The following is a 27,611-nucleotide window of genomic DNA, read 5'->3' on the forward strand; positions in this document are numbered from 1 at the left end:
GCCTTCAATTCTGTATTTCAAAGCTTGAAAAGCAGAAATAGTAGAAAGGACAGACGTGAGCATGCAGAAAGAAGGCACTGTCTGAAAATATCAGCAATTCTGGAACCAATTGCACATACTATAATTTACATGACTTTCATTATACTAAGCAAATGTTAGCTGCCAAGAATCAAAGCCTGAACAAAGGTACGCTGACAATCATGACTGCCAAATGCAAACTTGATTCAGACTCACTCTTGTCAGACATTTTCCAATTTTTACTCCTATTTTAGGCCAATTCAGAAATATCTGAATCCTCCATTTTTATACTTCATGTTCATTCTCTTATATAAAAAGCTATGGAGATGAAAAGAATCCAGTAATTCTTCAACCCTAAACATGTTCTAAGGCCAGGCTCCTGTTTAAGATGGAGGTTGGCAACATTTTCAGGTGCAATTAAGCAATCTGAGACAACAGTGTGGGTGCACCACCATAATAAATAAACAAATATGAAAAGCTGAACCGAACCAGATATTAACATCTTTGCAAGATTTTGGCAGTCAAATCTCAAAATGTCACTATCTCATACGAAAATGGTGAAATCTCTTAAGAGAACGCCAAAAATCTTGTGGGATGTCAAGATCTTGCAAAAGTTCACAATTTTAATTAAAAAATGCAAATATAAGAAATGTTACTTTGTTTTGGGAGTCCCCAGATGCTTCCTTGGGCTGCTGCCATGTTGCCGACCCCTCTGACATAATTTCATACAAAGATTAAGGAAGAGAGCCTCTGAGAATTGCATTTGTTTTTGCAGCTAGGAAACCTGGCAGGGTTTGAAAGGTTTCTGACATGGGAGGTCCTCTGCATCTTGATACACAGGTCTAAAGCATTACTTACAGGTTAAGAAGCAATGCTTGAATTGGGGATATAGAAACATAAGCAACATTTTTGATTTTCAGAACTCTTCCAGTTGAAAAATAATTGGGTAAATATAGAATATTTCCTGAACAGGTACAGACATATAACACGTACAACCTACATGCTCTGCATGTAGTGACTAGGAGCTCATACTTATGTCCCTCTAATTACAGCACAAAGGTGCCTCCCTAATTCTTTTTAAAGGGCATATCTTCATGAAGACACCTTCATCTCATCACTTGCCCAGCACAGAGGTAGCTGAAATTCATTTTTAGCTGTCTTCAGTTTTTGTTTTTCTCCCCTTCTTCTGGCAGAAGTCTTGCCCTATTAACAACCTACAACCACTCATTACTGATGTTGGTGAGGATGGATCAGGATCTGGGATCTGTCCTGCTCCTATTGCCCACTTGAGGTTGTGACAGGCATATCTCCTCTGGCTGGTTTGGCTCAGACTGCAGGAGGAATCTGCCCCTTGGCACATAAGACCACTTTGTTAAGCACAGGCTGAATACTCTTTGGAAAGGTTGCTAGACCTGGATTTAAAAAACAATCTTATGTGGAGAGGGTACTAGCTCAGAAGATAAACGGGAAAGAGTGCTGGGTTCTGCCAGTTGTGTGTTGCTGGTGTAATGCATAATACAGTACCCAGTTTACAGAGGTAGGAAGCCTATTGGATTCAGAAGGCTACAGGGCCCATGATTTGGTTAGAACTGTGGGAAAAATGGAGGAGATAGGTGGATTTCACTATCCCCTCCCATTCCTCCATAATTCTAAGGTGGCCAGAAAGATCTCCTATCCATAAAATCATTAGATTCTGCAGCAGTTGGGCCTATATAAAACTGGTTTGGATATGAGCAAGTAGCTCAGTATAACCACCCAAAACATGTACCAAATGGGTCAGTCCTGGCCAGTGGACCTCTTGCACTTAATGGGAGCTCCATTTATTTTGGAATAATTATTTTGAGGCTGTTCCAAAAGATATTTCTCAAAGATGTCTAGAGTGGTATCATTGCTGCTTGGTCAGAAGCCCCCATCTGCCACTGCTTGTTTCTGCACTAAATGGTGAGGTTGATCCAAACCTCAATAGATTCTAAATCTTCATGATTTTTGCATCAATTATTTCCCCTCTTAATTATCTTCACTAATGATTGGGGGTGGGGCAGGAAGAAAAAAGGAGGAAGCAGCTGAGAAAAGGCAGCCAAAGATGTGACTTCATCCGAAACCAGATGTCAGTCTGACCCAAGCATTAGAGAGGACCAATTTAAAAATTATTTGGTATACATTTATGGTGTGTGCCTGACTAGACCTTAGATGTGTAAATCACTGCTTGGAGTTTCAGAGATAGAAGAAAAGATGAAGAAAAAGTGCCGAATTACTAATACCAACGAGATACTTTAAATGTATAGAGATAAATTCTCCCTTTAAAAATGCAATACACAGTAAGTTCAATTATTTCTGCAATAATCTGCAACGAGTCAGCCTTTTTTTATCATGACAGACAATGCATTTTTAGTAAAAGGCAAATTATAATTCTTCCTCTTTAAAAAAATGCTGGAAATGAATGGTGATTAAACAGAATCATATGAGTAAAAACCTGTCTGAAATTCACATGTGGCTGACTCAGAAGTTCATTTTCTCTTTCTCTGCTTCACTGAATCCTAGTTTTTTTTCCCTCTGTCAAGGGGGTGAGGAGGGGGAGAAGCTATCTTTCATTTTACCCCTTATATACTGGCCTCTGAGTTTATCACTATAGTTTATAAAGTATTGGAAGAATGCTTGATGACCAAAACAAGTTCAAATTGCAGTAAAATGTGCTGTAAGATTTCAATGGACTCTTTGGTTGATTAATTGGGGAAGACCACATATTAAAATTAAAGACCACTTATTAAAGAGCTTCAAGTTATTTCAAAAGCTTATTTTGAGGCTCTTTAGAGTGCTGTTATATTACAGCAGTACAGAATAAAAGCCAGTGGAGTGGCCATTCTGCTGGAGCAAAGCAACAAATAATCCTGCAATAATGTAAAGATCACAGAATATATTCTGGAATACCTTCATAAACAATTCATCCATTTACTCAAGTTGTCTGTGGGCCATGAAAGTTATGCCAAGGAACCTGTTTGAGGTTGGTTCAGATCAGGCACAGGGTTTCGATACTGTGACTGTGACTGCCATCTTGACTTTTTTTGACACTATCCTCCCATGGATGATCCTGATTTCAGATGTACTTTTTGACTTGTTCACTGCAAATGCCCACGTTGTAAGTAAGTCAGTCATGTGGAGCCTATGAGAGTCATGGCATAGAGGAAATCAATCCAGAAAGCCAATCAACTCCAAATACACTAATGGTCAAGCTAGAACTTGAGGAAAACCCATCCCATTAATCTTCTTACTAAAAATTCTAGGATGTTCTGGGCATAACATGATTCCAGAATATCTAGGGTCCAACTTCAGCCCAGGGGTTCTTAATCTTTCTGTACCCTGGACCTCACTGAAAGTCTGGTGAAACCTACTGACCCCTTCTTAGAAAAATGTATTTCAATTCTTAAAATGCATGGATATAGATTGCATTACAGAGGAAACCAATTATGCTCAAATTCAGTTATCAGAATATTATCACTTCACCTGTCACGTATTGAGGACGGATCTTGGTCATTATCACTAGCTCCCTCTCACCACACCAACAAATAATCATGGTCCTGGGTGTGGAGCACAATTTCACTCAAAAGCCAGTTGTGTATAGCCAAGCATTACTTCCAAGAAATATGCACAGTCCTGCAGCCTTCATCTGGGAGTGAGGGAGCCTGATCAAATGCAATCCATACAGTTGCAATGTATTAAAACTTTGTTATTTAAAAGCCTGGATTTTTTAAAAAAGCAGCGTATCTCATGAAAAGAACCTTATAATACAAGCCTGAGGATTTGAATCTCACTGGGCTCATGCTCTAACTGCTGCATGAACACACCCAAGTTCTGGTTGATGGAGCTAATGTAGACTTTCTACTTACGCCATAGTTTTGTGATGATGCCTTTGTTTCCTCCCCAGCCAAAAACTGAGGCAACTTAAAGTCATTTTCAGCTGTTGCAGTTTTAAAATAGCATTTTTCCTCTTTTCCCAATTCAACTTTTGTGGGGGACATGATCTAGAGCCCTTCATCAAGGATGCAGTTGATGTGATCAGGGGCTGGGATCTGTCCAGCTTCTATTAGCCAATAGAACAGCTAACGTTAGGCTATTATAGGCTTGCTTCCTCATGTCTGATTGCTGGACAATGTCCTGCACGGTCATTTGCAGGAGGGTCAGGCCAGTTGGCTTCTACAGATGCATCTGCCTATGTAATGCTAGATAGCACTTTCCAAAGGACTTGTAAAATCTTACACAGGCTCCTTATATACAAAAGTCTAGCGCTTTTCTGAAACAGTGCTAGATCTGTGTTTGGAAAACAAGAGGCAGTGCTCGTCCCATTCTCACTCTTTTTATCCAACCTAGCATGCTGCCAAGGAGGAATACCGGCCTCTCTTGCCAAAAATTTAATAACTTCTAGACGATTTATAAAATTAGGCCAAGGGCTTCTACGGAACCATTTGGCTACTATATGCTGACATTTGCAGCCTTGAGAGTTTAAATAGCCTCTACTAAACAAAGCACTGCAAACTTATGAAGTGGTTATTTTAAAGGTAAAGCAGGGCATTACTAAATGTAGAATATTTTTTGTTTAAGTGATTATTTATTCCCCCTTTTTTTTCTCCTGCCCTTCGTGTAAAGGGAGAAAAGGCTATTTCTCACAAGTAAAATTTTAAAAAATGGCTCAAAACTAGTATTTTCACCCCTTTGGTTTGTCTCTAGGGATAAAACAACATCTCTCTGTTTCTCTTCCTGTCTTTGGGTTTGAATGTCGATGTAGAAATAATGCAAATTAATCAGAGGAATCAAAATTCTGCACAGGTGGCTTGCTTAGAGATACCAATCAAAACAAGTGCAGCTTCAAGGTTTCAAGAGTATTATTTTTAATTACTAATTGCACAGTTCATCTATAATTAGCACTTCAGACCCACCATTTTGAAAATGCTGCAGGTCCCACAGGGGAAAACATGGACACCTGAGGAGAAAAGCTCCAAAATGCTGGCTGCCATTTTGTATTTGGTTTTCAAAAGTAAATGTTCAGAAACTAAAAGGAATAGCTGATCGTAACCATAACACGGTTTTGTCTCTAGATCGTAAATCATCACTCACAGCATTAGTAACCTTAATAATGCCCACAAGACACTTAACTAAATGCCATGATGGAGTGGTGTCTGCAGAAGGGGCCAAGAAAGGCAAGATGGCGGCTGCGGCAGTGCCCTCGAAGCCCCGCCCCTTTGTTTATGCATGCAATGTACAAAAGGGGCAGGGCTTCAGTTGGGCCACCACAACTGCCATCTTGCCTTTTTTGACTCCCCTGCAGACTCCACTGCCATGTGGGACATTTTCAAAATCCTTTAGTTTTGCCCAAATACATATGATTCCTGGTTTTTAAAATCCTATTGATTGACTAATGTTTACAATAATGTCCTAATATCTCTGTATTTGTCAGGCTATTCTGTCCATCTTGTTGTTCTGAACATTTTATCTCTGCCTGCTGCAAACCAATCTTCTCAAAAATGGTGTCTTCAGACTTTCTCTATTTTTTAATTTAATGGTGAAATAAACAAAAACAAAAAACTATAGCAGCAACAGGAAAAAGATTGTGATCATAAAACAAAAAAAATTAGTATGGTATAATGATTAAAATAAACAAAAGATGACAAAAAAGGAGGAAGAAAACAGAAAAAGAGAAAAAAAAATAGAAAAAGATCCATATAATAACTACAGATAGTGTTATAAAATTCAATCCTTAAGCTTATCATTAAATTTAGACCATATAAAAATACATAGCTTCGTCTTCATATTTTTAGAACACAGAGAAGCTTACCTGGACAAGACCAGATAATTTCTTACAAAGTCAACATAAAACATCTAAGGCCTATCTCTTTTTAAAAATGCTTTGAAGAGTCCGATAAAACACAACATAATATTTTCTGATGAATTAATTTCATTTTTAAATGATAAGCATATTTTACATTTCTTAACACCCAGACCCCCTGATTCTCCGATACTGGAGATATTCCAATTCTTCATTCTATAATTCAGTTACATAACTTTCATTTACTTTTTCATCCCATATAAAATTGAATGGTCGGTTTCCATTCCAATTCTGTATCTCTTAAGGATCCTTAAATTGCAGGTTCCTTGGAGGCTTCTAGAGCACCTGGGCCATATCATTTAATTAAAGCATGTTTCAGCTGTATATATAACCCAGCAAATATTGCAGGTCGGTCATATTCAACACACAATCTCTTAAAGTCTTTGAAACAACCGTTGGAAATCAACTGATTTAAAGTGTTGATCGCTTGTTAAGCCCAAGCATTCCAATAAAACACCTTCCCTGCTACTTTCAAATTTGGGTTATTCTACAATGTCAATTTCTCATGTGTTTCGGAAACAAAACAGAATTGCTTATCTATGAATAACCAAAGGTGCTGGTCAGCTTTCAAGGCTGGAAATGAAGAACCCTGTTTCATGGACCTGGACCCTAAGCCTGCAAAGGTGTTACTCTTCCTCTCCAAAATGCCCAAAGAGGAGAATATTCATAAAAGATCTCGTTCTCCCTCCAAAGATAGATGTTTAAATAAAAGTTGCAAATCTGGAAGGCTGCAGCAAAATAGTGTCTTCAGCTGTATTGGGCAGAACCCAGAATTCCAAACCAGAATTAAGAGGAGGCTGGGAATTTTGAGGGAATAAAGTAGGGGACAGCTCAGAATTCTAGGAGTTATAGTCTCCATATACTCCATATACTCAGGAGGCCAGGTTGGGGAAGGATGCACTAACCTTAGAAAATGGAGACGTGTATGAAAAAGTTGATATGGTGAACCTCGTTATCTTGGAAAGAATTCCTTCCAATACTTCATTCCCTTCATTTATAATGAAAAGGTTATCTCAGCAGAGAAATAAAAACTCCTTTGCACAGCTAAGCAGAGAACCTTGCTGATCCTGACTGATTTCAAATACCTAAGCAAAGTATTTTAAGTTTTAGTTACTGAACTACTCACACACAAATCTTACCCCCAGTGTGACTCCTGCATTGATGTCAATAGTCAAAACTATGTGATAGAGCCAACTTTCATCTGCAAGGTACAGGTGAAATTATTGGCTTTCTGAATAAAAATATTGCAAAATGAAGCCTTTGGCCCTGGTACATTTGCTTAGGATAAGTTTATCTGACTCAGCCATAGAAACTTTGGGCTTTTGGCTAAGTAAGTTTAAAACTCAAATGTAGAAATTCAATTAAGAGTAATTGGGCAATGTGCTTACAAAAATCACAAAATGCCCAAGCTGGCAAAACATAACCACAAAGGGAATTGAAGCTTCTTCTCAGATTACCCAATGTAAAGTGATCAAAAGTCTAATACTACCATCCATGTAAATTCAAAAATAGGAAATGTTAATGTCAAGACCCATAACCTAATCAAGGGATCTGGAAAACTGGATGACTTACCGTATAAGGCATAAACAGTTTGTTTATAGAAACAATAGTTTCTGAATTATGTTGGGTATTTTAACTCAACTGATCTGACTTGCTTCTTACACTAAGACTGCTACATTCTCTTTCTGTAGCTTATACTTTAAATCTGTAATTATCACTGTGTTTAAATAAAGCTTCTAAACTTCAGAGTGCTAAATAGAACTTTCTGAATGTTTTAACAAGGATAGCAGCTATATAGTCTACATCCCAGATTCTAAATCATAGACTGGATACAGATACTCCAGCTAGTAGGAAAGCTGCATAAAATTCTCCTATAAGGAACAAGATGAATGTGAAGAAGACACATCATCAGACCCATGAAGTTATATCCTGCTGGTATCTAAACACAGTGCTTGCAAAATTTCTGTGGACCGTGTCCAGAGAAGGGCAACTAGGAGACTGAGGGGTCTGGAAACTAAATCCTATCAAAAAACAAATGAAAGTTCTGGGAATATATCAACCTTCAGAAGAGAAGATTAAGGACACCAAGTCTTCAAATATCTGTCATGCAGAAGATGGAATCTACTTGTTCTTTGTTGCTTGAAAGAACAGGACTAGAACTAATGGATGGAAACTACAAGGAAGCAGAGCAGGACTGGAACTAATGGGTGGAAACTGCAAGGAAGCAGATTTTGGCCAAACTTTAGGAAAAACTTATCTCTCAGCAAAAGCTGCTTGAGAGAAGAATGGACTGTCTCAGGAGATGGGAAGCTCTTGGTTGCTGGCAGTGTTGAAGCAGAGGCCTATTGACCATCTGGCAGGGATTCTATGCAGCTTCCTATATTTAATAAGAAACTGCCCCATGTACAGCCTTGTTTGAGTCTAAAATGTTATTTTGATTTCATCACCCAGGCTTGAAATTACACATAGTCAAAGCTGACATTTCAGCTCCACAGGCCATCAAGACAAACAATTAGAGTTAAGTATCAATGTTCCTCCATTGTCATGTTGTTTCTGTCTCTTATATGGAGACAGTCCCCCATCCAATGTCACCAATTCACTGGGAAGAGTTAGGAATAATTTCCCTGACAACATTCTCACAGGGGATGTTTATAAGGCCCTGCTCAATTTCTGAAAAGAAAAAGAAAAGTGTCCCGGTATGTGGCCAGTTCCTTCCTGTTTAATATATTTATTTGTTTAATGACTTTACAAGCAGCCCTTTCTGCTTAAACATCTCACAGTGGAGAACAGTTTAAAATAGAATAAAAACAAATACAGTATATTTCAGATACCAAACAGATAAAATCACAGTAACTGCTCAGAAGCAACACTTTTTACTGATACTATAAAGGCAGAAGACAACAACTAAAAGTAGCTACACAAGATGCCTGAATCACAGAATAAGAAGAGCTGAAAGGAGCCATTTAGACCAGTGTTTCTCAACCTCAGGAACTTTAAGATGTGTGGACTTCAACTCCCAGAATTCTCCAGCATGCTGGCTAGGGAGTTCTGGGAGTTGAAGTCCACACATCTTAAAGTTCCTGAGGTTGAGAAACACTGGTTTAGACTATAAAGTCTAACACCCTGTTCAGTGCAGGCAACCAAATTAAAGCATCTAGGGAAAAGCTTTTCCAGCCTCCTCAGCACCTCTCGGGACAGCTGGTTTCATTGCTGAGATGTTCTTACTGTTTGGAACTTTTTCTAACATTTGGTTGGAATATGGTTTCCTGTTACTTAATCCCATTATTCCATATCCAGTGCTCCAGGGAGACTGAACATCCTTGGCCTACTTTGTGTGATACATCCTTTCAGATGCTGTATCTGAAAAGCAAGAGCCAGGCTGGTGTAATGGTTAAGGTGTTGGATTGGTACCAAAGAGACACAGATTCTTGTCTCCCCTTAACAATGGAAGCTTCCTGGATGACTTTGGGCCAGACATTTATTTTGTCAGTCCACCCTATTCCCTAGGGTTATTTTTTGAAAAAATAATAATGGTAGAAGCTTTTGAAGGAAAGGCAGAATAGAAATCTACCAAATTAATGAAGAAAGAAACTTGTCAATCTTTACCTCTCAAGACCACACATTCCTAGTTCTTTCAATTTTCCTTAACAGGGCTTAGTTCCTAGTCTCCTTATCATCCACGTTGTCCTTCTTTGAACCTATTTTTGTATCTGTATTCTTCCTAAAGTGCGGTACCTGCCCAGAACTGAACATAATGCTTGAGGGGTGGGTTTAGCCAAATCAGAAACAAGTAGAATTATTACTTTCCTTGATTTGGAAATGATATTTTTGTTGATGCAGCCTAAGATTGCATTTGCTTTTTTAGCAGCTATATCTCCCTGCTGATTCATATTCAGGCTGCAATCAACTACTATTCCAAGATTCCTTTCACAAGTATTATTGCCAACCCAAGGATCCCCCATCTTATGCCTGTGCATTTCATTTCTGTTTCTTAAACAATGAACTCTGCATTAATCTCTTCTAAATTTTATTCTGCTGTTTTCAGCCCATTCCTCTAACCTTTTGTTTTGAATGTGGTTTTTATTTTCTAGGATATTAGCTTCACATCCAGTATTTTGGAATGCCTGGGGGCTTTAAAGAAACTTCTATATTAGGGTCAATTAGGGATGTATGACTTAGTAAAATAAGGCTGATTTCTCCTATTTACTTTGGGGGGGGGCATATTTTTGGTCAGTTTTTGTTATTAAAAAACTAGAAAAATGGGTTCAACTGTATTTCAAAACACTAGATTTCCACTGTTTACTACAGGAGATGTCCAGGAGTTTGGGGGAAAGCACAGCTTGCCTATTCTTGATTTACATTCTCCTTCCACAGATATATGGTGGTGTAGTGGATCTATTCCTAGAGCTGTTATTGGGGGAAGAGAAATGTTGAGTCTGTTTCTTACTACTAGATTACCTATGAACCCAATGACCCAGCTGCCGGTGCTGCGTGCTGATCCTGCTGAGATGGAAGTGCCACAAAATGTGTCTATATCACAACTTTGGCACAGCTGTAGGTTAATAGACAAGCAGGAGGAAGGCTGCATGCCGTGAAGATGCAATGGTGTGTTTCAGACCTAACGGGACTGTGGGATAAAACAGGAGTTGGGCTATCAGGAAGTCAATGGCACAAGGCAATACAACATGTTAGCAAAAAGATAGAAAAGCTGCCCAGGGGAAGAGAAGAGAAACAGCCCTAGGGCAGGTTTATATCTATCTTCTTTGCCAACCTGTATAGGGTCAGCAAATGTGGCAAGCAATGGAAGAAAAATGGATTGAAAGCAAAGAGGATGAAAAACAGGAAGACCAGGATAAACTTCTCAATAAGTTTAACTGTTTTCCTTAGAAAATCTTTTTTCCATCTTTTAAAAAGTAAAGGATCTGAAAAGCCTAAAAGTGTACTGCTACTACTACTACCACCACCACTACTAACAATATAGTCTCAATGGTCTACAACCCTGTTCTCTCCATGTATGTTGGATGTGTAGACTGTACATGCTGGTTGAGATAAATAAATCTGGAGTAGGATGATTTTTCCTATTTCACTGGGGAAGGCAAGAGACAAGGGAAGAAGTAAAGAGGCAAGTAGAATGAGTGAAAATGCAATCAACTGCTCCTCCTTTTTTTTTGCCTTTTGCTTTGTGTTGTTTTCCTTCTTTCTTTCAGGAGACAAGAAAGAACAGGAGATAAGAGGAAGGATTTGAAAGAACAAAAGCAGTGTTGGCTGGGGAATGATGCAAGCTGTAGTGCAAACCATCTAGAGGGCAACCTAGCAGTTTGAAAACATGCAAATGTGAGTAGATCAATAGGTACCGCTTTGGCGGGAAGGTAACGGCGTTCCGTGTCGTCATGCTGGCCACATGACCCGGAAGTGTCTACGGACAACGCCGGCTCTAAGGCTTAGAAACGGAGATGAGCACCGCCCCCTAGAGTCGGACACGACTGGACTTTACGTCAAGGGAAACCTTTACCTTTACCTAAGGGGAGGTGGGGAAGACTGGTAGTTTTCATATTACTTTTTATTTCAGTTCTCCTGTTACTTTTGGCTAACTTTGAATAAAAGCATATGAAGCTCCCTCTGAGAACATAGAGCTCAGCCCCACAAGTGAATGGAGGAACAGACTTATCTGGCAACAAATCAGTCTTTCTCAGAACCTTTATGTAAATTCCCCAAAGAAATGGCCCTCCAAAACCTGTGCCCTAGTTTCTTGAAAGAATATCATCTATATATTTGACCTCATGACTGAAAATCTAGGGAGGACCCTTGATTATCAGGAAAGATTTAAAATGTGCCGTTGAAATAGGTAGTACATTAACAGTATCTTAATTGATTAGATAATGCCTTTAAATCACCACTTCACAAAAAGAAAGAATTGTTCTAAACTAAGAAAGCAAAGCTTCCATTAACTAGCCCCAGACAATTCAGAGGACTCATGAATGTAAAGCATATCTTCATAAAAGTATATTACGAAGAAAATGGCTTGCCAAAGGAAAAGATGCAAATGTAAGTTTTAAATGCTGTTAATGAATTTTTTAAGGTAAAGTTGGCTTCACTCAGTGGAGTGAGAGGAAAATTGGTTTCACCTTGGGGCAAGGGCAAGGATGTGAAATATATCCTAGAGGGCCCAGAACACTCCCTTTATAACTTTTAAGGGTATAGATCCAGGTGGCTACAAACATTGTGGTCTCCCATATGAATTTGCATAAGCTTTACTAACCCTAACAAACAGGATCTCTGCTGTAATGGCAGCAAAGTTCTGGAATGCCCTCCTTCTTGATATGTTTTTAGGGATTTCCCACTTATTTTAATTCAACAAGAGAATGTTTCACCATCAAGTTATCTTGTTTAGGATTTCTGCCAACATTTACTTTGCACCTAGCATCCCATCTTAGCTCTGGCCAAGTCATTTATCAACACTAGTGTCAATTTTGGATAATATTAATAGAGATGCTTTTAACACAAGATGAAACCTATTTTAAATCATAATTTCAGATCTGAATAAAGGACCTAGTTGGTTAAACATACCTGTAGTTCATCCCAATTCCAAGGAACTATGCGTGAAGGTGGTGGCAAGATAGATTTGCTTTTCTAGTCTGCTTCCCAGTTTCTTAACTAGTATTATGTTAACTTCATACACTGTGCTAAAACTGAGTGGGGTTTGTTTGACTTACTGTGCCAAGGGAAAGCCAGCTAATGGCTATGGGCAATGTGTGAAGCCAACCTATTATGGTTTATTCTATATGGTCGGGTTAAACAAACCATAGCTTAACGAGGGGTGAATCAGGTCTAGGTCCACCCCAGTCCACTGAGAAAAGTCAAGTTGCATTATTTTCATAAAAGATGCCTACTTAAGGACAAAAACGTCAATAGAAGACAAAAATGGCTATCCAGATATTTATGAAGATAGAAATACAGAAAAACAAAACTAGAGAAGTACAGTTCTTACAGTCCGTTGTGATTTCATAGGGGGAATTGAGGCGTGCATCTCCACAAGGTGACGTGCTCACATACAAATGGAACAGAATGTTCTCTTTCAGCCTGTAGCCTCCCTCTTTTAACCGCATAAAGATTGATCGCTCGCTGTCTTCTCGTTGTCTGCTAGGATCACAAAGAGAGGTTGCAGGTCATTTCTTACATTCCAAATCAGAACTAATTCTTTTCTCCCCATGGGTTAGCTTGCAGACTCTTTGTTATATTCTCTTTATGGTACCTTGTATAATTTCTCTCTAGCTGATGTTTGAATGAACTCCACAGTATCACAGGGAGTTCAAATCTCCAGCCATCAAACTGATAAACAAGCAAGCAAGCAAGCAAACAAAAATGATTATAAGGAATATTATCAGAAAATTTATTATTTCATACAATCATAATCACAGTACTGGCGTTACTGTACCATAACATGCCTTTTAAAAGACAAATAATAAAGAATTTAAAAGTTGAATGGGTTTCAACACTCTTCATCAGCAGTTAATCTAACACAACCAGAATTGTTTGCAAACCATTTCAACCTTAGAAACATTACATACTTGTCACACTTTTTTCTGCAAATTCATGGAGAAAGTTGATTCAAAGAGATGAGTGGTAATACAATTCTGCTGTTTATTAATAATTGAAAAAAATATTTTTTCAATTATTAATAAATAACAGGATTGTATTAGCACTCATCTCTTTGAATCAACTTTCTCAAAGTCACAATGAATGACAACCAACAGTGTCTTGTGATACTAACAAACACACCTAGATATCATGTTCAAGTCACAATGATGTCATAATGACAACACATGCCATGTGGGTCATCACTTGCCTCCTTGCCTACATTTGAATGTCTATTGACATATATGTTCTATAGCTGGGAGCATGTGGTGGAATTGCCTTCCTTTGTAGGTTCACCAAATCTCAGGGTCCAAAACGAGGTATATAGGCATGCTTATTTGCATACTTTGCATATTATTTGCCTAGCATTTTCAGTCATTCAGCTCCAACAACCTCAGCCAATCTCCTGGGTTGGGTTTTACTATTTCTTGCCTTCAATCTTGTGTAATAGTTTTTTAAAAAAATGCATCTCTCTTTGTTCTGCTTGTAAAGCAAATTATACAAGCACAGCTCCTAAGTGGAGCTGGGTAGGGAATCCAGAACGCCAGGGCAAGAATGCTATTTGACAAAAAAAGAAGCATACAATACAGTTACTGTATATGTTCGATAGAGATGATGGGCGAAAGCACTGTACAAATGTCTCCAGATTGAATCATAATAACCTCAGTCCTTCTCTCTTTCTTCCTTCTGGGCCCAGAATCTGCACCAACTATTAAGTTACCACTAGATTTCCCATCCATTATAATTAGAAGACTATTGTAACAGCAGTCCTTAAGGATGCTGTCACTTTTAAAGCCCCTCATGGCTTGGGACCAGCTTACCTAAGGGACTGCCTTTTCCCAGTTGTCTCTACCCATGCAATCCAGTCCAGCAGGATGAGCATGCTCCAGGTCCCATCAGCCAAGGAATGTTGGCTGCCGGGGGCCAGAAGACGTGCCTTTTCTGCTGTACCACCTGCCCTCTGGAATATCCTCCCTCCTGAGATTAGGATGGCCCTGACCCTACTGGCTTTTTGGAAGGCCTTGAAGACCTGGCCATGTGCCCAGGCTTGGGGTCCTGAGTGTGTGAAGGACCCCATTTCCTGGTTGTGCTGACGCCAATGGATTTTAATATCTCTTGGCTGCTATTTGTAGTTAATTTCTTTTGTTTTAATTGTTTAACTGTTTTTATGATTGTCAGTCACCCAGAGTCACTGATTTGAGATAGGCGGCTGTATAAATTGAATAAATAAATAAGTGTACTTTTCCCATATGCTCATCCTGTGGAGTTGGGCAGGTTTCAATTACACAACTTTGAATGTTTAGTTTGATCCCTGGCTTTCTTGGGATGGTGTAAATTCTGATAAAAACAAGCTCCCTGATATTTATAACTTTCTGTCTGTGCTAAGAAGGGCATTGGGAAAAATGTAGAAACCTGAATCCTACCAGATTTATCTTCAGCTACAAACCCTAGGGCTATGTAACAAACGAGCGGAGCAGGGTGATGACTGCTCAGATTGTTTTTCCTTTTCTGGATGTTTCTGAGCTTGCCTGTGATGTAAAGCTGCCTCGTGTCAGTGTGGAATTGAGATTGATTCAGCCAGCAGCAACTTTCCAGTCTCTTGTACACTGTAAACATCTGGAACTGGAGCTGCCAGGTGTTGCCTTTGTATGGTTTGAAGCTGCATGGCTTTGAAGAACACATGGAGTGCAACCAAAAAGCACATAGAGAAAGATTTCATTAGTTCTCTTCTTAGTCACATTGCTGATTTTCTGATGGTTGGATGCTGATAGGCAATCCACTGACACATAGTCAAGGGCCTGGCGTATGGAGTGGAGAAGGTGTCAAAAAAATCAAGATGGCAGCTTAACTTCCAAATGCCCTGTAAAATAATATGATGGCTTATTTGTCAAGCGTGAATGAGAGACCTGAAGTATCTCATGTGGTAATGCTAAAACTATACAAAAGCCCAAGACAAAAGGGTAGAAATATATTCTTGTACTTTCCCCTCAAATTATCTCTTTACCTGTGCATGTATGAAAAATCATATCTGAAGTGGATTCAGGTTTATAGGTCAGATTAACATGAGCAATGCTCTTGGAATTTTCTCATACTGATAGCTAAATAGGTGTTTCCTAGGACAGCTCTTGTTCTGGCTGACTCTGAATGTACATAAAATATTTTTCTTCTTCCACAAGGCCAGTCAAGAACCTCAGCAACTGCTTGCATTGGTTTTTGACCAGCTTGTCTTTGAGTTGAAACCCAACCACCTTCTTCTAGCTGCACAAAATCTGTACACTGTTAAAACCGTTGGGCTGTCACTCTTCCATGGTTTGCTTGTTTTGACAGGTTCTGATGCTGCAATGCGTTCTTTTGATGGTGCGATGCGTTTTCTGTCGAGGGAAATTTACAGCCACATTTCCCCGCTCGAAAGGCACTTGAGAGAGGGTGGATGCCTGCAACTGCCTCATTTCCCTACCACTCTTTGCAAAAGCTCCCAGCCACTTTAATTGCTTGACAGGAACCTTTGGAACAGAGAAACACCTAAAGATCTTGCCTGTCCAGGATTTAAAGCAAACATACTCATTTTGAAATAATGAAGTGCAAAATTAGCCTTCACTTGTACAGGCCACACAGGTTGCCTCTCACTGTTATGTTATAGTGGAAGACTCCTGATAGGGGTTTATTAGCCTGGATGCAATGGAATCCTGGTGAAGAAAAAGCCCTTTGCAACCTGGTAGGGGAACTTTTTTTGCCAGTGTTCAGCTCAATTCAGACAGGAGCTACCCAACATGTTTTGATGTCAGAGAATGAAATGGTGCTCCAAGCATCCAGTTCCACTTGGAGACATAATCCAAAATGATACTTTTAACCTTTCTTCAGTGCTCATGTTGGACATTATATCCAGCATTATTTAAGGCAGAAGATGAAGTGGAAGCACAGGGGAAAAAAATGCATGGCCTGTGGCTCTCCCTATCAGCCTTTTGCTGTTACCTCCTAGAATCCTAGGAGTGGGGAGGAAGAGGAAGGGGAGGACCAAATGGCACAGAGGTAAGGTGAGAAAATGAAAGAAAAGGTGTCCCAAACAAGAGCAGGTGCCATTTTCCTCTCTACTCCAGCTTACTTCCAGACATGTGATTGTATAATTTGCAGCTAGGTGTTTCCCCCTTAGATATGGAGAATGTAAGATGTCCTCCTCATTCAATAATAACTGTTTCGGAGAATATTTTTCTGGTAAATAATTTTACCAGAATATGCCTCATCCACAAATAAATAATTTGTGGATGAGGCATATTGGATAAACCCTATAATTACTGCATTATGAATGAGATTAATCTCTCACTCTGCAATGCTTTGACTTTTGCATTTCAGAAGGCATCAGGTTCTCTTTCTCAGGGTGTGTGTTTGTGTGTATCTGTATCTGGGTCAGCGCAGGAAGAACTTCAGCTCCTGGCTAAACAGACAGAATCATCTGGACAAGTTGTTGTAAGCAGAATTTTCTGCTGTTGTGAGAATCCCCCCACAAAAGAACGTAGCATTGATCCAAATAACATAACAACATAACTGAATGTGCTATGAAACTGGATCAATACAGAGGCATAAGAAACAGTGATTGCACTTTTATCCTTAGAGGCACAGATGCCATGCTTAACACAAAGCAAGCACAGGGACTGCTAAATGGAGAAAACATAATAATTTAATGTAAGGTTGAGTGGGGCTGGGCTGAGTGGGACTTGGGGATTATACGAGCAATAAGGTCAGATACATGGAATATTTTAGAGTTCTGGCTTTGTCTCATTGTCTTTTTAAGTTATGTTCCTCGCCTCTTTTATTACCATGTGAATTTCCAGGGTATTAATATCCAGTGTAATAAGATAGCCAACTGGTTTTAGAATCCCTTTCTCCAAAGCAACACCAAATGTAACCTTACGGATGCCACCTAAAGGCATTTCCATTTGATTGGGCATTGTAAATGCTTTTATTCCCATTTGTTTCTTAGGTTTGCTGACCCTCTGTTGGCTGTTTTTATTAAACTGTATCTTATGTGAAAAAATTATTTATGTCTTCTTTACGCTGTCCTGCCAGGCGTGGTTAAAAAAAGTCGAGATGGCAGCTGGAACAATGCAATTGAAGCGATGTGCAAAACAAAATAAAAAAGAGGCACAGCTTTCATAGTGTCCAACTTGGATATTTTCAACCAGCAAATCATGATAATGTCAAAATGATCACAAATGCATTATATCATCATTGCACAAATGCTACCATTATATACTTGTGTCCTGATATCTGACACATATATGTAAGTCACAGAATTTGCATTATGTCTTTTGCCTCTGTGCCTTACCCCAGATACCCATGCTTGTTTGATAAGAGTGGGCTGATTTCAGAAAGAAGTTAATTGAACAAGGGATCCATCTGAGCATTAGGGCTTGGTTTGGTTTCAACAGCTGTTATTGATGTCAAGGTTTTAAAGAGTGTATAGCCATTATATAAATGAACTTCTCTAACTGAACAATTAGAAATACTAATTCATAGTTGTTGAGAGTCAGCATACAGCAACAACAACTACAATACATAATAATTTTTGCTGCAGGGGATGTGAGATTTCCTGTAGAACTCAACCTAGCAGCAAGAGAATGATGGACTGGTCCAAAATGGCCCATCATTCAATGGAGCAATATGGCAAGGAAGCTACTTCCATAGTATGATGGTGATATATGAATTGTGACCATGGCATCACACAGCTGGAATCAGTATTAGATCAGACTGCATAAGAGTTCACACACATTTGTTTATCATTTGACAAGTGTAGCATCCAGCAATGCAGGGTAAACATATTCTTAGTATAAAGAGGGTCCCAGGTTGAGCTTGCTACCCTACTAGGTATAGTGGGGACAGACTTCTCTTTGCAGTCTGGATAGTAGACTGTGCTAAACTAGATAAACCAACTGCCTGACTTCCTATGTATAAAATAGCTACCATAGACCAAATAGCTTTCTTATTACCTTGCTGCATCTGAAATGCTTCTCAGTGTAAGCAATCCACACGTTCACAGGCAAGTTACTAAATAATGTTTTATTGAATGATATGTGAGCTTGGATCTATCTACTTGACATACTTATCTGGGGGAAGACTTCATGATATCATGATGTGTCACTTCTCACCAGTGCAGATGCCCATGCTACTCCAGTTCCTCTTATTGCCACAATTCTAACCGTTTTCCATAATAAAGCTAAACTAACTATGACATTAATTGCATTAATGTAACTAATGTAGTAAATTTTCCTTTTCCTGTTATGGCCCTCACAAAAGAAACAAGGAAATGAAAACCAACTCCTTTTCTGAAAACACTTTGCATTTCAAGAGCAGCCTCTATTCATGCTAATAGAGGCAATTTCCTCCCAATGTAAGCTGCAACTAGAAGGAAGTTTGATGTTTATGTTTTGCTTGGAATGTACAGAGGGAAAAAACTCTCTCCCCAACCTGAACTTTGATTCTGCTATTTACATAGCAAACAAAAGCAAACACAACCAATCCCACATGTGCACCTTCCTGCAGTTGAAGTCATGTCTAGCTTCAGACAATCCTTGTTGATGAACCTGAAACCTATCTTTGGGAAAAGCAATTTTGGTGTTTCAGATGTTGCTGAATTACAGTTCCCAGCAACTTCACCCAATCTGACCAATGATAAGGGATGAAGGAAGTTGTGATTCAGCAATACATGGATTGCTACAGGTTGCTTTCTCCTGGCCTCACTAGGCAGAAAAATCTGAAGTTCATGTCCCAATGCCAGATGGGTTGGTACTACATTTCCCAGAATTCTCATCTGCAGAAGGGAGATGGAGGCAGGATTAAATATTCAATCAAACAACATGTAAAACTGCATACATGGGGACATGACATAATCTAATATCTTAATGCACTGTATATAGTCATCTAAAATGCAATGGTCCATGAGTACAATTCCCAGTAGAGGGTTTGAATCCCATAAAAAGATCTGGATACAAATGTCTGATGATCCCAATACAGGACAAAACTGCTCATGTACTGCTTCCAGGTAATCTATATAAGTCAAATAACCCAATATTTGAGTAACACATATTTCAGCAGAATATAGCAGGGCCATCTTTCCCAACACATGTGGAAGATACAAGTTTGGGGGAGACTGGGCTCCAATAAGGCATTAGCAGTCAAGAAACATCTAGACCAGGCTAATGCTTTGACTGCTGACTTATGCTGTGAATTTTTCACAGAGAAGAGTGTTACTATGTACTATTGGACCCCAAGGACTGCTATCTGTTTCATATGCCAGTGGAGAGATCTTTTATGTCCAAAAGTGCCTTAATGACAAGCTGAATACAAGAAACTATACTCATTGTAAATAGCTTTCCCAATATGACTCAGCAAGCGTGAAGGAAGAAAATGCCCATAATGAGAAGGTAATTAGTCTTTAATTCACCTGTTTTTATCAGATCTTGATAAATGCATTAATCAGAAACAAGCAAGAGATTTCATGAAACATGACTTTATTATGAACATCTAATCATTGCTGAAGGAAAACAGGCCAGCAGAAAAGAGTTCTAGGTAGCCTTGTATAGTTATACAGCTGTGTTTCAATAGGGGAGGGAGAATCCAAAACCGGTTCCATGAGTCAGCAATGGTGAGTTAAAAAAAGAGAACAATCCAAAAAATTGCATTAGAACTTTCTTATTTCCATCTAATTTAATCCATGGTTCTGGTTGCTTGACTTCAATGGATTGCTACCATGAACCCAACAAGTCAATGTAGTTGTATACAACTATTGAGAACAATCAAGCTAAAATTAGTCTACTATCAGCCAAATCTGAGAGCAGTGATGGTGGATGTGGGGCTTGAGGAAACTCTTATGCTGCCTGCCTGAGGCTTCTAAAATCAGGGATTGTCAAAACCTGGCAGGCTACAATATTTGGCTTCTGGGCTAGTAGTATTTATAATGCTAAGTACTTTATTGGATACTGGAAGTTGCAGCTGAGTGGCAAGCCTGTGAAATCACAGCACTTAAAGAGTCAAATACATTCCATGTTGTTATTTCTAGCGCTGTCCTCCTACTTGCATTTATTGATGACATCAACAGCCATTTTATCCACATCATGGATAGAAGCCAAGAGAGGCAAGAAAATTAAATGGATGGTTATTTTACAACCAGTCATTCTGCTAGAATTGAAATGTAGCTGCAAGCTGGGTACCTCAGGGGATGATGGTTGCACTTCTTCCTACTGCAGTGTCTTTGCAAGCTATACACTCCAAAATACCACCTGAAACTCATTTGGGAACATACTGCATGCACAATGACATTAGGATGACAGCACAGCTATTTTATGCTGTGGCTACTGATATTGCAGGTAGGCTAACTGGCTGGTTAGCTGGCAAGCTTTTGCTGCTGTTTCCTGGTTGATGTTTTTTTTTAAAGCAGCAGTGTTAGAAACAGTGGCCAGGAGAAGGACAGAGATACCTGTGGAATTTGCTACTACAAAATGTTGTAGATGTAGTGGTCATGAATTTGGGTGTCTTTACAGATAGGACAAATTCATGGCTGACTGTCAAGGGGTTCTAGTTATGATTGATGGATTGATTATGCCATCATATTGTTGTTGACTCTTAGCAACCACATAGATTTTCCCCTGGAGTTAGTTTTTATAGCTATATATTCACAAATATTCCAGTGTCAAAGATTGCATGCTGCTAAGTACCAGTTGCTGTAGAATGTGAACAGGAAGATGTTATTGTCATGACATGCTGACAAATTTCCCACAGGCCCATATTGGTTTCTCTGGGACCAGAGAATGCTGGATGAAACAACCTGATCCAACTTGGCTATTTATCAATTTTGATTGTGTGTGTGTGTAATTCAGTGTTTCCCAACCTTAACAACTTTAAGATGTGTGGACTTTAAGTCCCATGCTGGCTGGGGAATTCTGGGAGTTGAAGTCCACACATCTTAAAAGTTGTTAAGGTTGAGAAACCCTGGTCTAATTTGGTCTTTCCTTTGTTACTTTTCAGAAAGACAACACATTCTTTCAAATACTTAGTTTGTTTTCTAAAATGTACTTCAGACTTCTTGGATAATCACTATTTTTCTGAGTAGTGTATTATCCAAACCAAGCTTACCTCAAGTGCAGCTCCAGCTGTGAGTAAAGGAAATGAATGAAAGCTCTCCTTGCCAGAATTTCTGCATGACAATCATTGACTACGAGTCCTTGGTCATTAAGGTATTCTCCATTTAGGCATTTGGTGCCTGAAGAGAGCACAATAACCTGAGCCTGCTGAATGTCCATACCTGTGGGAAAAAAACAGCACACACAATCAAAAGCTCATCATGGTTTGAGATCATGCTTTCATGCAGCACCAGAGGCAGCTCTAAGAGGGTGATTACTTGGCTTTGGGGATAAGCAGCAATCCTGGGTCTCAGTGCTAGTGAAATAATGTATGGTCTGTTTCAATATGGACCACTAATTCCCACATCAAAGTCAACCAGAAAGTTTACTTGTTAAATTATTAACAAGAGATGATATATCCTGTAAGGAGATAATAAAAGAAGCTCCTGCAGCACTGGTGAACAATAACCTTCCAGGGAGCTTTTTTTGTGATTGTTGCTGCTGTTCCTTTTTTATTATAGAAACATACTCTCCCTATAATGTGAGTTTTCATTTCCTTGGCCCTGGAATGGCTAATAAAGAGTAAGTTTTAGAGTGTCTTTTCTTTAGAAATTCTCAGTGCACAAATCCCTATCGCAACACTGCTCAGTTACTAACTCTGTACATGGATTTCTTTATAAAAGGGGAATAATATCAGGGCTGTGCCTCCTGCCTTGCAATATAACTGAAGACATAGACATCCTTGAGAATGTCCACCCCAAGAGGAATTTGCCAGTCCAGGGAGATGTGAGAGGGCGTGTTTCCTTCATAATCAACTCCCTCCTTTGGAACAGCACACCCCAGAGATAAGGTGGTTCTATGTTTGCTGGTGTTATGGAAGGTGATTAGGTCCAGGGTGTCTTGGATGGCCTTTGGGGATTATGTGAATTTTGTTTTTCCTGAAGAAGCAGAGCCAGGTGATTGGATTATTACATTATTATGGTTTGTCGTTATATTATGAATTTTAACTTCATATTTGCATCTGTTTGTAGTGATGTTTAAAAAAACAGGTGAATGAAGTGTGTCTTAGGTCCTATCTGTAGAAGACCAAGGTTTGGTAGCTGGGAGAACGGAGCAAAAACCTGCTTCTCAATTTTTTCAAAGTTGTCAGGTTGATTTTCTAGGAACCAATGAGTTATTGGTTCTCCAAACTTCTTTACTCTAAAGAAACATGGTAGGTAGTGGGAAACTGTAAGCCATTAGTACAATTGGGTGAGGGATCTCAAGAAAGTGATGAGAACTATTCAGGAGGCCAGAATTGGTCTCTCTAACCACTTATGAAGTATTGCTGATTAACTTGGGTATTGATACATAATACTGAAGAATCTCATGTTACATTAACTGCTGTAGATTATTAATGAGTAGATGGAGGTACTAATGACCACTTACCCTTATCATTAAGGCTTCCAGATCTAAGAAAATCCAGATGACTATGAGATGATGGCAGAGTTTGAGTTTTCTATATCTCCTTACTGCCTTCTTATGGTTGACTGGCTTTTTGTAGCTTCCATGATGGTAGCCTATCTATTACTATATATTTGAAGGAAAAATGCATTGTGTAAAGATTTACAAGTCGATTATTGTTCTACTTGTGTGAGAGCAAAGCAACATCATGAACTGAGAAGGCATTGGCAGGATATAATATGAAAATGAAAAATGTTCATTTTTAGAGCTGCACTATACATTACGGCTGACATAAATAGAAATGCTATGGTATCAACTGTTCATGTGGGCTATGGGGATCCCCAAATGCCAGGCCTTTATTGAGATTCTATATGGTGGAGTAGGACTAAGAGGCCAAGGTTCAAAGTCGCAGCCAGGGAAGCTCACTTAGGTGACTGGCCTCAAGCCCCTTTCTTAGATCAACCTGCTTCACTGAGTTGTTTTTGTGAGGATAAAATTTGAGGAGATACACACACACACACACACACACACACGCACGCACCTCTTTGGGTTTCTGCAGAAAAGGTAGAAAATGCAACTAATAGAAAATAACAACAATAATAGCATCTATATGATACACATTACTGCAGCAGTTGTTGCATACATAGGCCAGGGTTTTATATTTAAACATTTCAGTTTAGACAGCCTCAAGTATTAAGCTATAAATGGTTGAAAGTAATTTGCCTCACAATCTCCTTCAACAAACAATTGCTTTGTTTTATTCTTGTAAACTAGGTGAAGGATGCCATAGCCTAAGTAAAATCCAAGTAATTAAATAACTATTAAAAAGAATTAATCTCAGGAGACATGCTGCATTAAAACCACACACACGTTTTCTATTTTTATCCTGCTTCAACCCAATGTTTGCATAGTCATATTCTGAGACTCACTTTCCCAGAAATAATGGTAAGTACAGGAAACAACATTTTCTTCCCGTTATAGCCTTGATGCCTGTCTTACCTATTCGGGAAAGAGTTTTGAAGATGTCTTCTTCCACAAAACTTTGCATGAAACAGCTTAAGGGATGATGGGGGTGGGTGGGTGATAGAAGGAAGAAACTAGGCATAATGGGCAAGGAATTTAAAACTGAAGTGGGGTTTTAGCATTGAACTGAATTCTTAGAATAGTTTCCAATCTGATCACACTGCAAGAAAATGAAAGGGAAAAAGCTGAGATGGGGCAAAAAACTCAGATGTGATCTGTGAAGGCATCAACAGCATCACCTGCAAACGACCAAAAATAATTTCCCTCAAATCTGTCTGGGAAAAACTAAGGGCAGCAGCCTAATTATTTCATTACTTTTATGGGAACATTAAAATATTGCAGAGGTGCAGGTAGAAGAGGGGGAAACGCAGATAACAAAATGAAGAATATTTTATTGGGTTCCTTTAGAATGTCAGTGTTAAATGTGCATCTGGGAACAACATCTGACCCCAGGATACTTACCAGGTAAAGATTTCTGAAAAGGAGATACTGAACATGATTTGTATGCAAAGAATGCATTCTATCAACCAGTTATGGGCCTTGCCTTACACTTTTGACTTTTGGGGGTAAGGTGGCAATTATAATCCCAGTTATATAGGAAGGCTAATCAAAATGGGCTTTTCTAGAATGTATTTTCCTTTTAATTATGACTGAAACAGTGCCAATCCCATATTTGCAAGAGACTGAATCGCCATCCAAGGGTTAACTTTTCCTTTTTTGTTACCATTCAGTCACAGTAAACCCAACTGCCTGTAACCCTCCAGTGAATACTTGGGTAAATTGCAAAATGTTTTCAGATTTTTGTAACCAGCTTTGCAAATAGACTACTGGCAATGCAAATGTCTTCAGCCATGTAAGTAGACTGTTATCAGCTAGGCAATTTTTTTATCATTCCCATGTAACCTAATTTGCTCTCTCGCTTGATCTATGACTATCAGCTATTTTTCTGTTCTACCTAATGAAGAGATCTGTGAAACCAAGCTTACATATGGTCATTGTTGTTGCTACTACAATACCATGCATGTGTATGTATGCCCCCATATATACACACCATACAGTATCCCTCAGCAGTGTTGGTGGAGTGTGTGTGTCCAAATTGGCAAGATGGTGAACAAAGCATTGTGATGCAAGCCCTGTCCCACGTGTGTTCAAAAGGGGTGGGGCTTCCATCACAGTCTCCAGTTTTAGCCATCTTCATTTTTTTTCTTTTAGGAAGTGTTGTTGTTTATTCGTTTAGTCGCTTCCGACTCTTCGTGACTTCATGGACCAGCCCACGCCAGAGCTTCCTGTCGGTCGTCAACACCCCCAGCTTCCTCAGGGACGAGTCCGTCACCTCTAGAATATCATCCATCCACCTTGCCCTTGGTCGGCCCCTCTTCCTTTTGCCTTCCACTCTCCCTAGCATCAGCATCTTCTCCAGGGTGCCCTGTCTTCTCATTATGTGGCCAAAGTATTTCAGTTTGGCCTTTAATATCATTCCCTCAAGTGAGCAGTCTGGCTTTATTTCCTGGAGGATGGACTGGTTTGATCTTCTGGCAGTCCAAGGCACTCTCAGGATTTTCCTCCAACACCACAGTTCAAAAGCATCGATCTTCCTTCGCTCAGCCTTCCTTATGGTCCAGCTCTCGCAGCCATATGTTACTACGGGGAACACCATTGCTTTAACTATGCGGACCTTTGTTGTCAGTGTGATGTCTCTGCTCTTAACTATTTTATCGAGATTTGTCATTGCTCTTCTTCCAAGGATTAAGCGTCTTCTGATTTCCTGACTGCAGTCAGCATCTGCAGTAATCTTCGCACCTAGGAATACAAAGTCTTTCACTGCTTCTACATTTTCTCCCTCTATTTGCCAGTTATCAATCAAGCTGGTTGCCATAATCTTGGTTTTTTTGAGGTTTAGCTGCAAACCAGCTTTTGCACTTTCTTCTTTCACCTTCATCATAAGGCTCCTCAGTTCCTCTTCGCTTTCAGCCATCAAAGTGGTATCATCTGCATATCTGAGATTGTTAATGTTTCTTCCAGAGATTTTAACTCCAGCCTTGGATTCCTCAAGGCCAGCTTGTCGCATGATGTGTTCTGCATACAAGTTGAATAGGTAGGGTGAGAGGATACAGCCCTGCCGTACTCCTTTCCCAATCTTAAACCAGTCTGTTGTTCCGTGGTCTGTTCTTACTGTTGCTACTTGGTCGTTATACAGATTCTTCAGGAGGCATACAAGATGACTTGGTATCCCCATACCACTAAGAACTTGCCACAATTTGTTATGTTCCACACAGTCAAAGGCTTTAGAATAGTCAATAAAACAGAAATAGATGTTTTTCTGAAACTCCCTGGCTTTTTCCATTATCCAGCGGATATTGGCAATTTGGTCTCTAGTTCCTCTGCCTTTTCTAAACCCAGCTTGTACATCTGGCAATTCTCGCTCCATGAACTGCTGAAGTCTACCTTGCAGGATCTTGAGCATTACCTTACTGGCATGCGAAATGAGTGCCACTGTTCGATAGTTTGAACATTCTTTAGTGTTTCCCTTTTTTGGTATGGGGATATAAGTTGATTTTTTCCAATCTGATGGCCATTCTTGTGTTTTCCAAATTTGCTGGCATATAGCATGCATTACCTTGACAGCATCATCTTGCAAGATTTTGAACAGTTCAGCTGGGATGCCGTCGTCTCCTGTTGCCTTGTTATTAGCAATGCTTCTTAAGGCCCATTCAACCTCACTCTTCAGGATGTCTGGCTCTAGCTCACTGACCACACCGTCAAAGCTATCCCCGATATTGTTATCCTTCCTATACAGGTCTTCTGTATATTCTTGCCACCTTTTCTTGATCTCTTCTTCTTCTGTTAGGTCCTTGCCATCTTTGTTTTTGATCATACCCATTTTGGCCTGGAATTTACCTCCAATGTTTCTAATTTTCTGGAAGAGGTCTCTTGTCCTTCCTATTCTATTGTCTTCTTCCACTTCCGCGCATTGCTTGTTTAAAAATAATTCCTTATCTCTTCTGGCTAACCTCTGGAATTTTGCATTTAATTGGGCATATCTCCCCCTATCACTGTTGCCTTTTGCTTTCCTTCTTTCTTGGGCTACTTCTAGTGTCTCAGCAGACAGCCATTTTGCCTTCTTGGTTTTCTCTTTCTTTGGGATGTATTTTGTCGCCGCCTCCTGAACAATGCTGCCAACTTCTGTCCAGAGTTCTTCCGGGACCCTATCTACTAAGTCCAGTCCCTTAAATCTATTCTTCACCTCCACTGCATATTCCTTAGGAATATTAGTGAGTTCATATCTAGCTGATCTGTGGGTCTTCCGTAATCTCTTTAGTCTGATCCTAAATTGTGCAAGAAGAAGTTCGTGATCTGAACTACAGTCAGCTCCAGGTCTTGTTTTTACCGACTGTACAGATGTCCGTCACCTTTGGCTGCGAAGGATGTAATCAATCTGATTTCGGTGTTGTCCATCTGGTGAAGTCCATGTATAAAGCTGTCTCTTAGGTTGTTGGAAG

General features: G+C 39.5%; 1 protein-coding gene across 1 annotated transcript in view; it reads right to left on the reverse strand.

Annotated features, from left to right (window-relative positions):
* The window catches only part of ADARB2 (adenosine deaminase RNA specific B2 (inactive)), a 375,455-nt gene that overhangs the window by 23,753 nt on the left and 324,091 nt on the right, over nt 1-27,611 (reverse strand). Inside the window, exons 6-7 of the mRNA XM_063303417.1 lie at nt 21,659-21,827; nt 12,885-13,036 (exon numbers count right to left, since the gene is read on the reverse strand). Of these exons, the coding sequence (XP_063159487.1) occupies nt 12,885-13,036; nt 21,659-21,827 (321 nt within the window). The remainder of the gene's footprint in view (nt 1-12,884; nt 13,037-21,658; nt 21,828-27,611) is intronic.

The sequence above is a fragment of the Candoia aspera genome, chromosome 4, assembly GCF_035149785.1.
Source record: "Candoia aspera isolate rCanAsp1 chromosome 4, rCanAsp1.hap2, whole genome shotgun sequence".
Classification (NCBI taxonomy): Eukaryota; Metazoa; Chordata; class Lepidosauria; order Squamata; family Boidae; genus Candoia; species Candoia aspera.